Raw genomic sequence first — 18,366 nt, 5'->3', positions numbered from 1 at the left:
AAAGACATACTAAGCACATATTGACAGAACTAAAAGAACAAATAAAAAAAAAATTCCTCCATAGGGTGATTTTCAGCACACCTCTATCAGTAACTGATAGAACAGTCTGACCTAATTTAACTGACAGTATAAAATAGATAAAAAGAAAACAAGGATACATTGATTAAGAAACCTAGATAAGACACTTCACAAATTTGATCAAATTTGCATATATAATATGAGCACTAGACCCAACAATACACTACAGAATACACATACTTTTCAACTGCACACAGTTCCCCAAAGTAGACCACATGCTGTGTTCTAATGCAAGTCTCAGAAAATTTCAAAGGACTGAAATCATTCAAGGTATGGTCACTGACTACTATGGAATTAAGCTAAAAATAAATAACAAAAAAACTGAAAAGCTTCCAAATCTTTGGACATGAAACAATATATTTATACATAATTCATATGCCTAAAAAATTACAATTAAAATGTCTTGAATAATGAATAGGAATACGAAACTTGTGGCATGCAGCTAAAGCTAGGCTCAGAGGAAAATGTATATAGCTTTACGTGCCTGCATTAGGAAAAGAGTCTCAACATCCATGATTTAAATATCCATCTCAGGATGTTACAAAAACAATTAGGGAACATTAGCAGGAATTGACAAAGTCAAAATTTGATTCTTTGAACAGAGTAATAAAATTGATAACCTATTGATGAGATCAAATCAGATAAAAAGAGTATATAAATTATCAATATCCTGAATGAAAAGGGGGATATTGTGATGCTCCTATAAACCTTAAAAAGATAGTGAAGGAATATTTGAACAATTTTTGCTACTGAGTTTTAGAATATAGAAGGATTGGACAAATCCTGGAAGAACCCACTTTACTAAACTGACCCAAAAAGAAATAGAAAATCTGAATAATCCTATAACTACTAAAGACCTTTTCACAAAGAACACCATACCTAGATGTCTTAATTAATAAATTCTACCAAATACATAAGAGGTTGTAAGCCATTCTCTCTCACACAGACGTTAAAAGTCTAAGGAAAAGATTAAAAAATCAAATTTAGGGGTCCCTGGGTGGCGCAGCAGGTTTGGCGCCTGCCTTTGGCCCAGGGCGCGATCCTGGAGACCCGGGATCGAATCCCATGTCGGGCTCCCGGTGCATGGAGCCTGCTTCTCCCTCTGCCTGTGTCTCTGCCTCTCTCTCTCTCTCTGTGTGACTATCATAAAAAAAAAAAAATCAAATTTAGAGGTATATCAATCATATAGTATGATAATATATCACAAGCAAGTAGGATTTATCCCAGATTAGAGGGTTGGTTTAACACTGGAATTCGATCAATGCGATTCATCACATTTATACAATAAGGGAGTAAAATTACATAATCATCTCAATAGAGTTCGTAGACAGAATAAAAGGTGAATCACAGATGAGAAAAAAAATTGCAATACATACAAGTAACAAATACCTAATATACAGAATATATTAAAAACTCCTCTTAATGATTGAGAACAGAATGAAAACCCCACATGGAAACAAAGAAAGCAAAGGGATTGGGCCTGGGTGAGAACATGGGGTGCTTCTGCACTGCACCATTTCTTAACCTGGGTGGATATTACATGGATATATTTAGTGTGTGAAAATTCATCGATCTGTATACTGATGATTGGTACAGTTTTCTGCACATATTTATAATTCAATTAAAAAGATTCATTTTAAGAAACTATGTCTCTGTCCTGCCTGTTACTCTGGGGAAGTCACTCAGTTTCTTTGCTGTGAAATGCTGCGCGATTTGAAAGGATGGTCTATGGGAGAACCGTTTGCAAAGCGCAGATGTAAAGCTATGGCCACATGCACTTCACAGGGTATGTACCCAATAAACGTGACATGAAGGTGAGGCCTACGGGAACTCTATGTGCCAGTACTTAATACGCCTTATTTTGATTTAGCCCCGTCATCCTGAATTTACACCCGAGGACACTGAAAGCTTAGAGAGGAGAAGTAGCTTGCCCAAAGGGTCCAGCTGGGCGGCAGCGGAACCACGGGGGGCCGCACGGCGCGGCGGGAAGGACGCCGGCCCGAGGCCCATATGGCCCAGCACGGCCGTGCCCGGCCATGGTGCCCCTGTGCCCCGGGAACGCTCCGGCAGCAGGGGGTGCTGTGTCCTCCCGCTCCCCCAGGCCCCCAACCGCACCGGCCCGCACCCCAGCCTGCGGGGTCCGCGGCTCACGGGAGCCCCCGCACACCCAGCCGCGGGGGGCTGCCCCAGGGGCCTGCCCCCTTCCCGCACCGTCCTGCCTCGGCTCAGCACAGTTCTCCAGAGGCCGTGCCCCAGGCGCCTCCCCGCCCCCCCCCCACGCCCCCGCCTGCCCGCGCCGTCCCCGCTCCCGCCCCCCCCCCCCGCCGCGCCGCAGTGGCCCCGCCCTCCCGCCGTCCCGCCCGGGGCTACGCGGGGCCTCTGAGGAAACTCGGCGGCGATGGCGGCGGCCGCCCGGGGGCAGGAGCGGGGCCTGCCGCGCTTCGTCTACGTGACGCGCTTCGGCTCGCACCGGTGCGGCGGCGTCGTGCGGCTGGGCGGCCGCCGGGCTCAGGGCCGCGGGAACCCCGGGCGCCGGGCCGCGTGCAGCCCCGAGGAGCCGCGGGCGGCGGCCCCGGACGGCGCGGAGCTCGCCCCCGGCCCCCGGCCCCGGGAGCCCGCCGTCTCCTCACCGGCGCGGGCGTCGAGCGCGCAGAGCGGTACCTCGTCGGCGGCGCGAGCAGGTGGCGCCGGGCGGGCGGGCCGGCGCCTGGGTGTGGGCGGTGGGCGCCTCCGCCCTCGGCCTCCCGTCAGCGGCCCGTCGGCCTTCCCGCCCGGCGGCGGAGGGCGCTGGGGCCCGGCGGGCGGCGCGCGGGGGGCGGAAGGTCACGGGCTGGAGCCCCTGCGTCTGCCACCGCGAGGGGCCGAGGCGGCTTCGTCTTCGCCGCGCTGAGGCCGAGGCCCGTGCCCGCTGCGCGCCGGAGGTCTTTCTCTGGCCCTGTTCGGTCTGCGCGCGCGGCTTTCGGGCTTGCCCTGTGTGTGAAACGTCCCTATAGGGTTTGCCCGTGTCTTGTTGAGTTACTTCCTAGGCGTCCGACCTTCCGTTGTAAAAGGGGTTTCCTCCTCCACAGTCCCCTCCGAGTGCTTGTTGCTTGTGTCTAGGAAGCTTCCTGATCTTCCTTCCTTCCCTCCTTCTTTTCTTTCAGAAAGAGCGAGCGAGCTAGCAGGGGGAGAAGCAGAGGGAGCCACGCAAGCCGACTCCGTGCTGAGGGGGATCTGGGGGTGGGACTTGACCTCAGGACCGTGACATCATGACCTGAGGTGAAATCACATGAGCCACCCAGGCGCCCCACTTCTCGATCTTAAAAAAATAAATGAACAAACCGGATTTAAGATTCATGTATATACATGCCGAGATGTGATAAGGTTATATTTTTAGTGACACAGTTAAGATCCAGAGCATTTCCATCTCCTGGAAAAGTCCTCCCTCGTTTCTGAGGGCTTACTGCCTCCACCTGTGCTTTTTGAAGAGTTCATGGAGACGTTCACAGTCCAGCTTACCTATTTAAAGTGTACAACTCAGTGCTTTTCATAGAGATGGGCAACCATCACCACACTCAATTTTGGAACGTATCTCTTACCCCAAAGAGAAAACCTGTACCTTTTCGTACTGTATCCTGTATCCGTTGGCACCCACTACCGCCTCTTACTGCCCTCCCCTCCTCCTAACCCCAGGGCTAAGCAAGGGCTAAACTTTCTTTCTTCACCGATTTGCCTATTCTGCACATCTCATATACATTGCATCATACAATATATGAGCTTTCCTGATTGCCTTCTTTCACTTAGCCTATTGGTTTTTGAATGAACTTTAAATCCTAGCACCTGGCTGCATTCTTTTATTTTTAGAGTAGGTTTTATCATTGATGCTGATTGTCCAGGTATACTCTAAGATTATATGCAAAGAGAGAGAGATAATTTCATCTTTCTTTCTTTCTTTTTTTTTTTTTTTACCCATTCCTATGCCTGCAGTAGATTTGTTTTGTCTTACTGTATGCAGTAATACCTCGAGTACTATGTTGAATACTAGTGAAGATTCTGGGCAACCTTGCCTTATTCCTGATCAGTAGAGGGAATGCCTCTAGTGTTCCCCATTAAATAAGTTACTGGCTTTAGGAACGAAGGCATATATATTTAAAATACTAAAAAGGGGATCCCTGGGTGGCGCAGCGGTTTGGCGCCTGCCTTTGGCCCAGGGCGCGATCCTGGAGACCCGGGATCGAATCCCACGTCAGGCTCCCAGTGCATGGAGTCCTGCTTCTCCCTCTGCCTGTGTCTCTGCCTCATTCTCTCTCTCTCTCTGTGACTATCACAATAAATAAAAATTAAAAAAAAAAGAAAAATGTTAAAATACTAAAAAGTATTCCTCAGTTTTTATTTTCTTCAGTGTTTTTATCATAAGTGGGTGCTGAATTTTGTCAAAGGCTTTCTCAGATCTATGGAGATACATTGTTAGATTTATTATTATGGTATATAATGTAAATGGATTTTCCAGTATTGAACCAACTTTGCATTCCTGAAATAAATCCTACTTGGCTATGATGTGTTATTTTCTTAAAGTAGCTTGGACTCCACTATTAATTTGTTTAGAATTTTACATTGATATTCATGAGAAATCATGATCCATAGTTTTTCTCTCTTTGTACTTCTTCATCTAGTTTAGGTATTAGAGTGTACGTACTTCATAAAAGATTTACAAACTTTCCTTTTTCTATGCTCTGGAAAAAGTTATATAACAGTGGGACTACCTGGTGTTTGATGGTTTGGTAGATTTCTTTTGTGAAATCATCTGGGTCTAGGGCTTTTTGTGGAATAATTCCATTACAACTTTTTCTATATCTTATATGAAATTGCTCTTTTTAAGCTTTCTAATCCTAATGGGTCAATTTTGGTTATATTTTCCTAGGAAATTCTCTATTTCATCTGTGTTTCTAAATCTATTTGCATAGAGGTCTGCAAAGTAGTGTCTCATGATTTTAAGAAATTTCTTGTGTTTCAATGTCATTTTTTTCTGCATGTGTATGTACTCCCCCTTTCTTTCTTTTTTTTTTTTTTGAGATTTTATTTATATACTCATGAGAGAGACACAGAGAGAGAGAGAGAGAGGCAGAGACACAGGCAGAGGGAGAAGGAGGCTCCATGCAGGGAGCCTGACGTGGGACTTGATCCCGGGTCTCCAGGATCACGCCCTGGACCAAAAGCGGCGCTAAACTGCTGAGCCACCTGGGCTGAGCCACCTGGGCTGCCCTATTCCCCCTTTTTCTTGATCAAGTGTTTTGTCAATTAAAAAAAAAAACAGGATTTCAATTTATTAATGAGATGTCTTGTTTTTCTAGTTTCTTCCTCATTGAAAAATAAAGATAAATAATAAAGATGAAACTTTATCTCCTTACATGTGCTTTCTTTTGGTTTCCTATGTTGTTTTTATACTTTTTTCCAGCAGGACATTTCATTCAATTATTTTTATTCTTCCTTTTTATTGATTAAAGCCTTTAGTGCAATGCATTTTCTTCTAACCACTACTTTAAATCCCATAGATTCTAATATGTGGTGTTTCCATCGTCACTATGTTTTTTTAAAATTCTGTAATTTCAGTTTGTGTTATTCTTCTCACTGTAGAGTTGCTTAATAGATTTGATTTTTTAAGAAGCTTCCAGGACTAAAAAAAAAAAAAAAAAAAAAAGCTTCCAGGACTTTTCTGTTTTGTTTTTGTTAGTAAACTTTGTTTTATTGCATTATAATCAGAGTGTTGTTTGTAAGGTCTCCACTTTTATGGATGCTACTGATACTTTTTTCGTGACCTAATTTATGCTTCTTCCTTTTTGTTCTTTCTCCTGCGGAAGCCATGCAATTGGAAGACTGTCCCTTTAAATCATGCTTGCCCCTTTAAACTGAGTCAGGCCCATTAAATGGCATGATTAGTACTTTATGTGGTGTCTGGCCCTGGCCCTTTAAATTGCACATTGATATTCCTTCTCTGTAGTTTGTGCTCTGACCTGTAGGGTTTTGTTTTAGTATTTTCAGATTTAGGGTGGATTTAATCTTTCTGTTGGCCAGAAAGCTCTCCTGCAGGCACTTTTTCTAGTGCCCTTTCTTTCTCGTCCCTGCTGGCCACAAATCCCTCCTTGGGGTGGGGCTGGAGCCTATGGGACCATAGCTCTGCGATTGAATGATTTTTCTTGTTTTCTTTAAACAGTTACTTTGCAGTTCTCATTTTTCTATCTTCAAGCAATGCTGAGGGTGCAGTTTTGTATAGAATTTTCAAAATGTGAAATTGTTTGGGGTGAACTTTTGGGAGGTCAGTTGCTCTACATTTCCCATTGTCTTCAGTAACTCAGAAGTCTAAAACTGAAGGTTTTTGAAAAAGAGAAGAGAGGGGCACCTGGGTGGCTCAGTCAGTTAATCGTCTGACTCTTTATTTTGACTCAGGTGATGATCTCAGGGTTGTGTGATGGAGCCCCACATTGGGTTCTGTGCTCTGCACAGTCTGCTTGTCCCTCTTGCTCTGCTTCTCCTCCTCTTCCTCTTCCTCTTCCTCCTCCTCCTCTCTCTCTCTCAAATAAAAGAAGTGGTAGGGTTAGATTTACTCAGGCTATGCTATATAAAGGAGATAGAATTGGAGGCATGCAAGACTGAAGCCCAATTTGAGGAATATGTAAACATTTTGTTTGTTATCCTTCCAGATTGCTTTGATAATTTAGATGTATAAGATAGTACTCCGTGTGACTTGATTGAAAGCTCCTGAAAATGAGCTGTGGCAGGAAGCCTTCAGAGCTACCTATCCAGGGTCATTACTTTGGACAACAAGCTCTTCTAATGGCCTCAGGTTTTTTTGGTTTTTGGTTTTGGTTTTGGTTTTTTTTTTCTGGCTCCTCTCCCAGGGATCTAAAAAATCCAGGGGTAGTATAAGATACTTTAGCCCTCAGTTTCCAGCTTCTTTGAATAATAGAAATAGGATACAAGGTTTATTCTAGGAAGAGGAGAGAGTATGGTGATGGTGGTGGTAGTAGTGGTAATGAGGAGCTCTATAGCTTTGGTAAGAAGCCAAGAAAAAATACAATCGATTCAATTGGGAGCCTATATTGTTTTAGTGCCGTGAATCAAAGGACAAATAATAGTCCATCATCAAGATAGTGCATTAGAAGTGAGGAACACTGAAAGCAGATGAAGAAGCTTCCAGGCGTGAGGGAAGGGATGCATGAATTTGTGCTGGAGATCCCTACCTATGCCAGTTAGAAGTAACTGGGTAGCCAATATAAAACCGGTGTTGTGCTTTTGTAACTTTATGCTGTACAGACCTAGGGTGGCTTTCCTCTAGTTGACTTCTCTGCTGGGGTAGGAAAAGACAATAATATAGTTTGTCTTGAAGTTTGATTTTGAAATTTGGGGATTTTTGCTGCTCCCTTGTGGCAGGGGTGACATGATCAGATCTGGAGGAAGGAGAACTAGGACAGAGTTGGGCTAGAAGAGACTGGAGGCCAGAGCCTGTTAGAGGGCAGTCACAGAAGTCCAGCGCAGAGATGAAAGGTGTGAACGAAGGCAGCAGCAATGGAGACAATGCACAGGATCAATGACTGACTGAAAGACAGAGAAGGAAGGGATTGATGCCAACCCTGAAGTTCGTTTGTTTTTTCTTTTCTTTTCTTTTCTTTTCTTTTCTTTTCTTTTCTTTTCTTTTCTTTTCTTTTCTTTTCTTCTTTTCTTCTTTCAAGATTTCATCGATTCATTCATGAGAGACACACAGAGGCAGACACATAGGCAGAGGGAGGAGCTGGCTTCCCATGGGGAGCCCAATTCAGGACTGGATCCCAGGACCCTGGGTTCACAATCTGAGCCAAAGGCAGATGGTCAACCACTGAGCCACCCAGGCATCCCAACTCTGAAGTTTCTATGGTAGGTGGATGGGCAGATGATGGAGCCAAGAGCTTCAGAGCCCCTCTGCTGTGCTTGTGAGGCCAGGAATAGTCAGATTTATATTTAAACCAAGGCAGGAAGTGCTTAAATTTTACTCAGTTTGGGATATATATTTAATATTAATATTAAAAGGATGTTTATGTCTGGCTCTCTATGGGGAACTAAGTGAATTATTTATCATTGAACATCTCCCACACTTTGGGCACTAGATTATGTGCTAGTGACAGATGAATCATACAAATATTCTGCTCTCCAGGAACTTCTAAATGAATAATAATATGAATGCAAGTTAGTAGACACAAATGCTGTAAGAGAGACACCTTAGAAAGACTTTGATAGTTAAGGGAAAGGAGAGGCATAAAGGCAGGAAATCAAGGGATATGCATGGAGAAAGTGCTAGTGGGAAGGTAGAGATTATTGAGAGCATTGGCTTTGAAATCAGAAAGACATAATCTTGGCTCTGTCATTTATTAGTAGTGTAATATTGGCCAAGCTAGTTAACTACTCGATTCTCAGTTTTCTTATATGTAAAATGGGGATGATATTTTCTAACAGAACAAGTTACTGTGAAGACTAAGTGACAGGGATGCCTGGGTGGCTCAGTGGTTGAGCATCTGCCTTTGGCTCAGGGCGTGATCCCAGAGTCCTGGGATTGAGTCCCATATCAGGCTCCCCACAGGGAGCCTGCTTCTTCCTCTGCCTATATCTCTGCCTCTCTGTGTGTGTCTCTCATAAATAAATAAAATCTTAAAAAACAAAAAAGACTAAGTGAAGTACAGAATGTGTGCAGTGCCCGGCACGGTGTTTGATACAGAATAAATGACCAGTAAATCCTGGCACAATGAATAGAGATGGCTTGGAGGGAAGGGAGGTATTATCCCAATGAGTAGTATATAGTGGGCATGGCTAAATATTTATTGAATGAATGAAAAGTAAGTTTTGGACCAGGTTGTGGAATACCTTGGAGGCAGTCGGTTTATAGTCACTGAAGATTTTTGAATGGTGGGATGAAGGGATCAGAAACTCTAGAAGATAAAATTGTAAGTTCTTTATAAGATGTAGTAGAACTTAGAAATCCTGGGGCAAGCAAATTAGGAAACTCTTCAAACATTTAAAGCAAGACTAATAAATCAGTTCTCACAGAACTTAGGAGGTATATTCATAATTGATATATAATGGAGGGTGATGAGTGCTATTGTGGAAGTACAAATAAATGCTTTGGAAGTGGTAATAATTTGAGAATGAGAGGATTAGGAAAGGCTTCACAGTGGTGGAAGCTCCATGAGAGTCACACATGTTGCTGAGCTAGGGAATTACAGGTGGGAAAAATGTGTAAACATTGCCCTGGGTATGGATCCATGATGGAGAGTGATTAGGGAAGAACTAGAAGTATATTTTGAGTGTGTAGAAACAGTGTGTAGAAAGAAGGCTAGAGAAAGATTGAAAACATAAGTTGGGACAAAGTCTTTTTTTTTTTTTTTTTTTTTTTTTTTTTTTTTTTTTAATTTTTATTTATCTATGATAGTCACACAGAGAGAGAGAGAGGCAGAGACACAGGCAGAAGGAGAGGCAGAGACACAGGCAGAGGGAGAAGCAGGCTCCATGCACCGGGAGCCTGACGTGGGATTCGATCCCGGGTCTCCAGGATCGCGCCCTGGGCCAAAGGCAGGCGCTAAACCGCTGCGCCACCCAGGGATCCCAAATTGGGACAAAGTCTTTGGTACACACTGGAGCTTCCCTTAGTGATGTATGCAAAACAAGTAGAAGAAATGATTTTGTCTTTTTTCTTTATCACATCTTCTATACTCCTTGACATATTGTAGATCCCCAGTAAATACAGGTAGACTTGATGGCTCCTACCCTGACCTCCAGGAATAATGTTTAGAATAGCTAAGACTTGGAAATGGAAAACATTTGCAAATGATGCAAGTATAGTATTCCAAAGGCATAGGCATTTAGAGGGAAGGGTACATATGGGTATATGAAGAACAGAGATTCCCAGACTTATTTTCCTACATCATATCTGCATATCATCTGTACGATCACTTACTTAATATATTTATTTAAATATGAACTTTTTTCTCCTCTCAACTAAATTTCTCAACTAAATTTCTTTTTAGAACACTTTACATCATTATCTCAGTGGCAAACTTGTACCATTTGCCACAAATAGAAATTAATTAAAAATAATCAAATAAAGGCTAAACAATATTATTAAATTCTAGCCAAATCGTTTGTCTAATAAAGGTTTTCTGTAGTCATAAATAGAGAGAAGCAAATGTCAGAGAAATCTTAGTGACATACTAGTTCCAAACTCAGACTTTCTCTGTGATGTAATCAGATTGAAAAATAATGGGAAAGAAAATGAGTTTCTCACTGTGTGTTAAGGTTCTTTAGTGCTAGGTCTCTATCCCCTCCTAGAATTGGTGATATGCTTTTCACAAATAGGGAAATACCGTTTTAGAACATACTGTAATTCACTAACAAATAGAATGCTTATTGCATACTTAATGTGTATGGTATTAGATACTGGATCTCAAATAAAACACACTCCTCAAGTAAACAACATGATAAATCTCATGATAACTGAGCATAGGATGCTTTGAGAAATCAGAGAAGGTTCCTGGAAAGCTAAATATTGAATAAGTGGAAGAAAGCCAGGCATAGAGTGGTGGTGATAGGGCAGGAATTAGGTGGGTAAGTGTTCAGATGGGCAGATTACAGGCAAATATAAAAGCTTTCGAGGGGCACATGCTCAGTGTTTTATGATTTTGTCCTTGGACAGAACAAGCCCTTGGGTTTTCTTCTAACAGTTAATATTTGGGAAGGCAGCATGGTTTGGTGAGTAGAGGGAGGAAACTTATTCACTCTTTAACAAACCCTTGTTAGTTCCTACTGTGTCTCTGGTAGTGTGGGTGGAAAGATGACTAAGGCACACATAGCTGTGGCCCTTGGGGAAGTCACAGCCTAGTGAAGGAAACACATTATAAACGTGATATAAAAGTGTGCTAAGTACCATTACCCAAGTGTTTCTGGAGCTAGTGCTGTGTGGGAGACTATAGAGAGGAGGTGAAGGTGTAAGTTGAGTCTTGAAGAGCAGGTAGAAATTTGCCTGCCAAGGATATATGTGTGTGTGTGTGTGTGTGTGTGTGTATGTGTGTGTGTGTGTTATCCATATGGAACAGCATGTGCAAAGGCTGGGAAGAGTGTTTTATCCATATGGAACAGCATGTGCAAAGGCTGGGAAATGTTTTAGCCATATAGAACAGCATGTGCAAAGGCTGGGAAGGATAGGAGCAAGGCATTTGAGAAACCATAGGTATTTGGGAGAGTTGAAAGCATAATGTGTGTCTGGAGTTGAACAGAGAAGAAAGATGTGGCTTCTGTATTTGTTAGATGTTGCTGACTTTTTGGGGACTCATCTTTCAAATCAATAAAGAAAAGAGACTTCCTAGGCATTTCCAAGGTAGTTTGTCTCTAGTTTTCTTGTTTTGTTTTTTTTTTTTCCCCAGCATAGTCTTAGCTAATTGGTAAACTGATAATATATAGTGTTCAGAAATATACCAACAAGTGTAAAAATCCCCAGACGACTCAAGAGACATTTATAATTCTCTCTATTCTCAGGATGGTGCATCCTTTAAAATATGTGCTAAACTTTTTACCTTTTCACTCTCTCTCTCTTTTTAAAATTAGGTTTAACCCAGAAGAATTTAGCTAAAAAGTTTGATTTCCCCATCCCATTGAATGAAGCTTCCAAAATAATGAAGAAGAAGAAAAAGGTATATTATTATAAAGGAGAATGAACAATATTTGAATTTTAGATTAACCTCTCTAAATAAAAATGTGTAAAGATACTCAACAGTAAAAATAGTTCCATCTTTTGAAAATTTAATTTACTGAAATGAGAAAATAGAATTAATTTAGCAGAAATGGAACTGGGTTTGGAAATATTTATTAACTGTAGAGAACAGTCCCTTCCAGTGTTTGAAGATATAAACACATTTCAATCAAAATGTAATGGGAGATTTTTCAAAGCATGAAAATATATGTTTCATAGAATATATAACTTTGATAGTATAATATAAAGAGAAAATCATGGATTTCACAGAAAAGAATAATGTATCTATATTGGTGCCATATTGCTCTTTTAAAGACAAGGGATGAACATTTAGTTTGTAGAAGGAAAGCTAACAAGGATGAATCTTTACTGCTGGACTGGTTATCTAAGTGTCATGGTAACTTGAGTGTTTTAAATACACAAGATCACTAGCTCTATGCATCTTTGTTTTCCACCATATATCTTACACTTTGGTTTAAAGAAATTGTTAGTTGATAATGACACATAAAATGGTATTATTTCTGAGCTTTGAGTATTTATGAGGTGTAACCCCTGTATAGTACAAAATAGCATTCAAAGTAACTCTAAATGTATTTTGAATATGCATCTGATCTTCCCACTATACTAAGAATTATTTCTCCCGAGAATGAATTCCTTTTTTGTGAGGAGAACAGAGTAATAGCCAATGTTTACTTGTAGTTACTGGGGTATGTGCTTTGCATATATTTTTCCTTAATTCTAATAATCCAATGTATGAAATTATTACTAGATGAGATATAAAACATTTGCCCAATGTCAAGCAACTGTTAAGTGGCAAAGCCAGGATCTGAGCCTACATCTGTTTGTTTCCATAGTTCTCATTCTTTCTGTTCTAGTGTATTCATGCTATCTGGTAATTTTGCTTTGGTATGTCCTAGGAGAAATGTTTAATTCTTAACTAGAATAAAATACATTTAAAAATCTCATAATTTCCCAGTGGAATAGAAATTCACTATTTTTACAACTGTTGAAAACAAAATTGAATGTATTAGAACAATTTAGGTAAGACTTTATAGACCTTGTTTTCATCCAGGACAGTAATCTAAACTACAAAGAGGAAATGCTAGGAAGTTTGCAGAAGAGATCACTGACCATGGGAAAACAGTTACATTTAATTTTTTGGTCTCTAAGTGCTAATATTGCTTTATAGTGATATCAATTGACATGCAACGTGGTTGAGTCACTGCCAGTTGCCTCGGTCAAATATACACTGTGCTTATATTTTTAAGGTTTCAGTATGGAATAAAGTGTACAAAGTCATTTCTAGAATGCTTGAAGAAAATGAAAAATATAGACTCAGACTGAAATACCAACAATTATCTTGTGAAAGTAAGTTGACACTATTTTGATTGTATTAAAGAAGCCTGCCTTCCCCGACAATTTAGTCACCCTAGGGTCATATTAGTCTAGTAGTTTTCCTAATTGTCACATTCAGTGTACAGAGCTATAGAAATGCGGCTACCATATTATCACTGTTCATCATAATTAAACATACAAAACATCTTAAACCATTGAGTTATAGACTAGACCACAGGCCTAAGTGTGAGTGGAGGAGCACAGAAGGTAAATGTTGACTAGCATTTACTGAGCAAAAGGAACACACTTGTCTGTTAAGCTTGAATTTTAATGCCAGCTTTTAATACAAATTACAAAACTCATACATATTGACAAAGAAAAACATTTTGACTGCAATAAAATTTATACATTCTGTGTCATTTCATACAGTTACTTCCTTCCATGGATGCTGCAGTCTAATTTAATACATTTAACAAAACTGCCCTTGAATTATGGCCTTGAAGTCATGAATTCATTCCTAGAAAACAACTCATAAATTAAACTATGTTCTAAAGCTGCAACAGTATTGAATTGATATTTTGGGCAGAGCAAAATTAGATGTAATCTAGTATACTTATTAAAGTAATTGGAACTTTTGGATTCTCAAACAATGAAGTTGGATAAAATTTATATAACTAATAATGCCACACGAATTGATAAATCATAACAGTTATTTCCTTTCCTTCACATGTTACTATGCTAAACACTTCGATAGGTTCTTAGTAGTATAGTAAAGTATAGTATAGTATAGTAGTATAGTATAGTCACTCGATGACAACTTCTATTTTGACAGTAAATCTACAGAATTTAATTTTGTGAAGACTATTTTCATAAGATAATTAATTGGAACAGAATGCCATTTTGTAAGCATTGTTACTCTGGAAACTCATCACTGTTCATGTAATATTGCATTAATAATAGCATAAATTGTTTGCAATAATGACGTATAAACCAATGTTCAGATTAGTGATACTCTATTTTATTTATTCAGTTAAGGAGAATGAGGCAGAAGGGATTAGGAGGAAGAAAGTGGTTCGTGGTTTTTTTAGGTGAAAGGGATTGTTTGAGGCAGAGCAATGTGCAAAGACCCTGGGCATTGTTCTGAGTTAATCCAGATCCAGTTACTTTAATGAACAGATTACATCTAATTTGCTCTGGCCACAACCTTGAACTTGTCAGTTCTCTTGTGCCCCAGCAAGAGGCCTTCGATTAAATGCCAAGTAAACTTATAAGGTTTGTTTGGCAATTTAAAATAATAATCTGTGTTTTCCAGAAACAGCCTGTTACAAACAAATATCCAGGTAATTCATTATTTTATATTATAGATAGTTTTAAACCAGATTACAAAAACTAATAATGTTTTAGAAATGTATTATAACTCTTATTTTGTAATATGTATTTATTAATGGGAAAACCAGTGCTAGAGGCCAACTTGAATTTCCCATATATTTTATGTTGTTCCTAGACTCAAATTACAAAAGATGAATCTTCTTATCATCTGCTGGTAAGAATCATAGGCTTTATTTCCATCCCTTTTACATCTTACTGTCTCCAACCTTTAGAATACCCATTGCTGATTCCAGCCTGTTTCCTTCCTTAAACCCAGTGTTTGGCAAATAGTAAGCACTGAATAAATATTTGTTGAAATTTAATAAACTTCATTTGGGCCCCATATTCACAATGCTATTGAAACTACTCTTTCCATGGTCCATGGTTTTTGTTTTTGTGGGAATTTTTGTTTGTTTGTTAATAATGTCTCTTACTTCCCTTTTCTCTTTGAACTTGTCACATTTAATATTATCTTACTACTGCTTTCAATTTTTCTTCTTTCTTAGTGTCCTGGAGGTTATGACACGGTTCTCTTTCTGCCTTTCTGACAGCATTTTCTGTGTATTTTTTATTTGTTCCTTTTGTTACCACTTAATAACAAGTGTTATTGGTTCTGTTCTCTCTTTACATATTTATTCTGAGGTATACCAACCCACTTTTATAGCTTCAATTACTCTTTCTTTGTGTAGGACCATTAAATCTCTCTTCTACCTTTGACCTCTGAATTCCTTTAGGCAATTCTGTAGTTACTTGATAATATTACATGTTTTAAATCGAGTGTATCATCTTTCCTCCTTTCATTTCAGTTGTGCCTTGGTTTGCTAATCATGTGAGTTCATTAAATTTCTAGGGAGAGATTATATCCAGTTTGGTGGTGTTTGAAAAGTACTAGAAAAGTAAGATGGGTGTTAGGAAAGAGAAATCAGACTTTTGTACATGGGAATGTGGGGGAGGGGAGTATACTTTAGACATGGACATGAGCAAGTTCATGGAGTCCAAGAAGATGTTCAGGAATGTGTAGTTTGATCAAACCTTGTTTACGATAGTCATTGTAAAGAAAAGTCTAAAATACTGAGACTCTTTCAAAGGGTCTCACGTGAGTAATATTTGTACTCCATTAAGTAGGCAATAAAGAAACATGAAACATCTTATTAACCCTTTATTCTAAATTATCCAAATGTACAGAAAAGTTACAAGGGTAATACAAAGAACTCCAGTATAACCTTTACCTAGTTTCACTGATTTTTAACATCTTGTTACATTTACTTTTTCATTCTCAGATGCCTTCTCTTTTTCTCTATGTGTATATGTGCATGTATATAAAGTGTTACCCTTTAAGGGGTGCCTGGGTAGCTCAGTTAGTTAAGCATCTGACTTTTAATTTTGGCTCTGGTCATGGTCTCAGGGTCATGAGATCAAGCCCCATGTCTGGCTGCATGCTCAATGTGGAGTCTGTTTGAGATTCTCTCTCTCCCTCTCCCTCTGCTCCTCCCCTCAAGCACTCTCTCTCTAAATATATACATACATACATATATATATATATGTAGGATATAATTGTATATAGCATATAAACATTACCCCTTAATACTTTACTGTGTATGTCCTAAGAACAAAGATATCTCTATATAACCATACAACAATGATCAAATTCAGGAAGCTTATTTTTCCTTTTGTAATTACTAAGTATTTTATGGAAACATAATAAAAGAATATGCAAATACCTTGTACATCATCAGTATAGAATATTTTAAAGCAGTGGATTGATCAGATTTGCATTTTGGAAAGAATCTGATGTTATTTTGTGCAAATATTTGGAATGGAGGGCAAGACAGGAAGTAAAATCTAGAGATTCTAAAAGGATCCAAGTGAAATGGGAGTAAATGGGAGTAGCAGAGTGGGTGGAGCGGAGACAAAAGATTTGCTAGGGGATAAGAAAGATGATCCCAAGTTCTGAGAATGAGTAGATAAGAAAGAAGGAAGTCAAGAGAAGAACTGGTTTTATGAAGCTACTGAGTTTTATTTTGTCATGTTGAATTTTAGCTGTAGTGAGGTATTCAGGGTATTTGGAAGTATCTTATTTGAGCTAGTGTGCAGTCTATGCTACGTGGAAGTCATAAGTAGTTGTGATAGTAGGTGCGCATGAAAACCTCGATATGAGGATGGAGTGGGAGGACAGGACTGAGAACGCAGTGTTGATGATGTCTAGGATGAAGAGGAATTCTCAGTTCAAAGAGGGATTCTAGGAGCTTAATCAGAAGTAATGAGGGGGCAAAGAGGGGTACAAGTGAAGCAGGAGATTAGAAGCTTGGCAGTTCAAAGGGTTGCAGTGGCCTTGTTCAGTGAGAATATAGGGGTACAAAAAATAGGAGTATAGAAATATGTTAGCTAGGAACAATTCAAAAGTTTCAACACCTAGAACTAAAGCAGAAATGCCAAGTGATGACATTATCCAAAGCAATAACCCTGCTTATGAGTGGCATGAAGTGGCCTGGAGATAAAGGCCTATGATAGAGTGTTTTTACGACCAGTTTCTATAGATGGAGCTGTTGAAGTCATCAAGATTATTTGCGGGAGCTAGAATGGAGAAGAAAAATATGACTTACACATTGAATCTGTTAGAAGCTTTTTATGGTGACTAGAGAAAGTAAAAGTTACCAAAAAGTAAATACAGGGAATGGCTAACTGTTGCTTTGCAATCCTAGAAATGTTAAGTTATTTCGATGACTATTGACCATGACATTTTATCTTAACAAGATTCAATTTTGTCATCTTTTATTTAGGATTAACCTCTCTTTGGATCTGTTTACCAAAGAAGATTGTGAAGAGTTTAAAGGTGGAACTTTAAATTGAATTATAATTATATGTTAATTTTGGTGTGTTTTGTTGGAATTGGGACTTTCATAGTTGAATAGAAAAACTACCTTTATTATAAATTAATAGTATTTCTTTGCAAGTTAATACAGATTTTTGTTAAATATTGTTATCATGTGCACATGAGTGTTATGCAAGTGTTCTTCAAGTGTGAATTAATATCCCATATTCTTTTAAGTTCCTCTTATTCATAAAATTTAAATTGAAATAGTAATATAATTGTAGGCATGTACAATTGCCATTTTTCCCTTTTATTAATGCATCTGCAACCATCACTTTATCCTTCTTTTAGATGTAAATGCTTTAAATTAAACTTGGATTCCATTTAAATTGTTTTTGGCTTCCTTCTTTTTTTCTAAATTTCTCAATTGCTTTATGACAAAAGTCTACAATTTACATAGTGATAGCTATTTTGAGTGTTAAAACTAATGGTTAGTTAAGCCATCTTTTCGTCCTAAGGAAAATTAGAAAATTTGTGCAAATTCTAAATTGTAACATGGAATATTTTAGGAAAATTTAGGGGCAAAGATCAGAGGAAACATTCTTCTCCTTTCCAGACCCCTCAATAATATTATATTATGTTTTCATCAGTGAATGAGAAACTTAGAACTCTGAAAAGAATTTATAAATATTTCTCAGTGAAGTCTCATTGTTTTCTACTCAACTATTGCCAAGACCATTTTTTTCTGCTTTTTGTTGATGCAGTCTCTCTCCCTAAATTGTATCATAAGCCTAGGTAGAACTGAAAACTTAGGAGAAAAAGACAAAAAGAAGTTTGCCCATGATAAAGGCAAGTAAAACAAAATCAAACAGAAAAACCCCACATGCATCCTGAATTCTTTACCATAAAAATCAAAGCACATGTCTGGTAAACCTCTTTGGTTCTAGAGGCAGTACATTCCTCACCTAGAAATATTGGCCAAACCCATGTATTAGGTGACACAGAAAGTTGCCAACTTTGAGTGGGA

At 39.2% G+C, this 18,366-nt stretch overlaps 1 protein-coding gene across 2 annotated transcripts; it reads left to right on the top strand.

Annotated features, from left to right (window-relative positions):
- Positions 1 to 2,476: 2,476 nt before the first annotated feature.
- Positions 2,477 to 17,711, top strand: C4H5orf47 (chromosome 4 C5orf47 homolog). Of its 2 annotated transcripts, XM_038534724.1 has the most exons (5): positions 2,477 to 2,759; positions 11,680 to 11,765; positions 13,093 to 13,192; positions 14,664 to 14,702; positions 17,308 to 17,711. In XM_038534724.1, exons 1-4 carry the CDS (start codon positions 2,477 to 2,479, stop codon positions 14,681 to 14,683), a joined length of 489 nt encoding a protein of 162 aa, XP_038390652.1. In that variant the 3' UTR covers positions 14,684 to 14,702; positions 17,308 to 17,711. The 2 variants fall into 2 exon arrangements, with proteins under 2 accessions (XP_038390652.1, XP_038390651.1); XM_038534723.1 differs by lacking the exon at positions 14,664 to 14,702.
- The last annotated feature ends 655 nt before the right edge of the window (positions 17,712 to 18,366 follow it).

The sequence above is a fragment of the Canis lupus genome, chromosome 4 (genome assembly GCF_011100685.1).
Source record: "Canis lupus familiaris isolate Mischka breed German Shepherd chromosome 4, alternate assembly UU_Cfam_GSD_1.0, whole genome shotgun sequence".
In the NCBI taxonomy this organism is placed as follows: Eukaryota; Metazoa; Chordata; class Mammalia; order Carnivora; family Canidae; genus Canis; species Canis lupus.
The sequence above is the reverse complement of the archived record's forward strand: the minus strand, read 5'-3'. Positions and strand labels throughout refer to the sequence as shown.

Coding starts and splice junctions, on each gene's coding strand:
- C4H5orf47 (XM_038534723.1), top strand. CDS start 2,477: ATGGCGGCGGCCGCCCGGGGGCAGGAGCGGGGCCTGCCGCGCTTCGTC. Junction 11,766..13,092: donor TAATGAAGAAGAAGAAAAAG/GTATATTATTAT, acceptor TATATTTTTAAG/GTTTCAGTATGGAATAAAGT. Junction 13,193..17,307: donor CCAACAATTATCTTGTGAAA/GTAAGTTGACAC, acceptor TCTTTTATTTAG/GATTAACCTCTCTTTGGATC.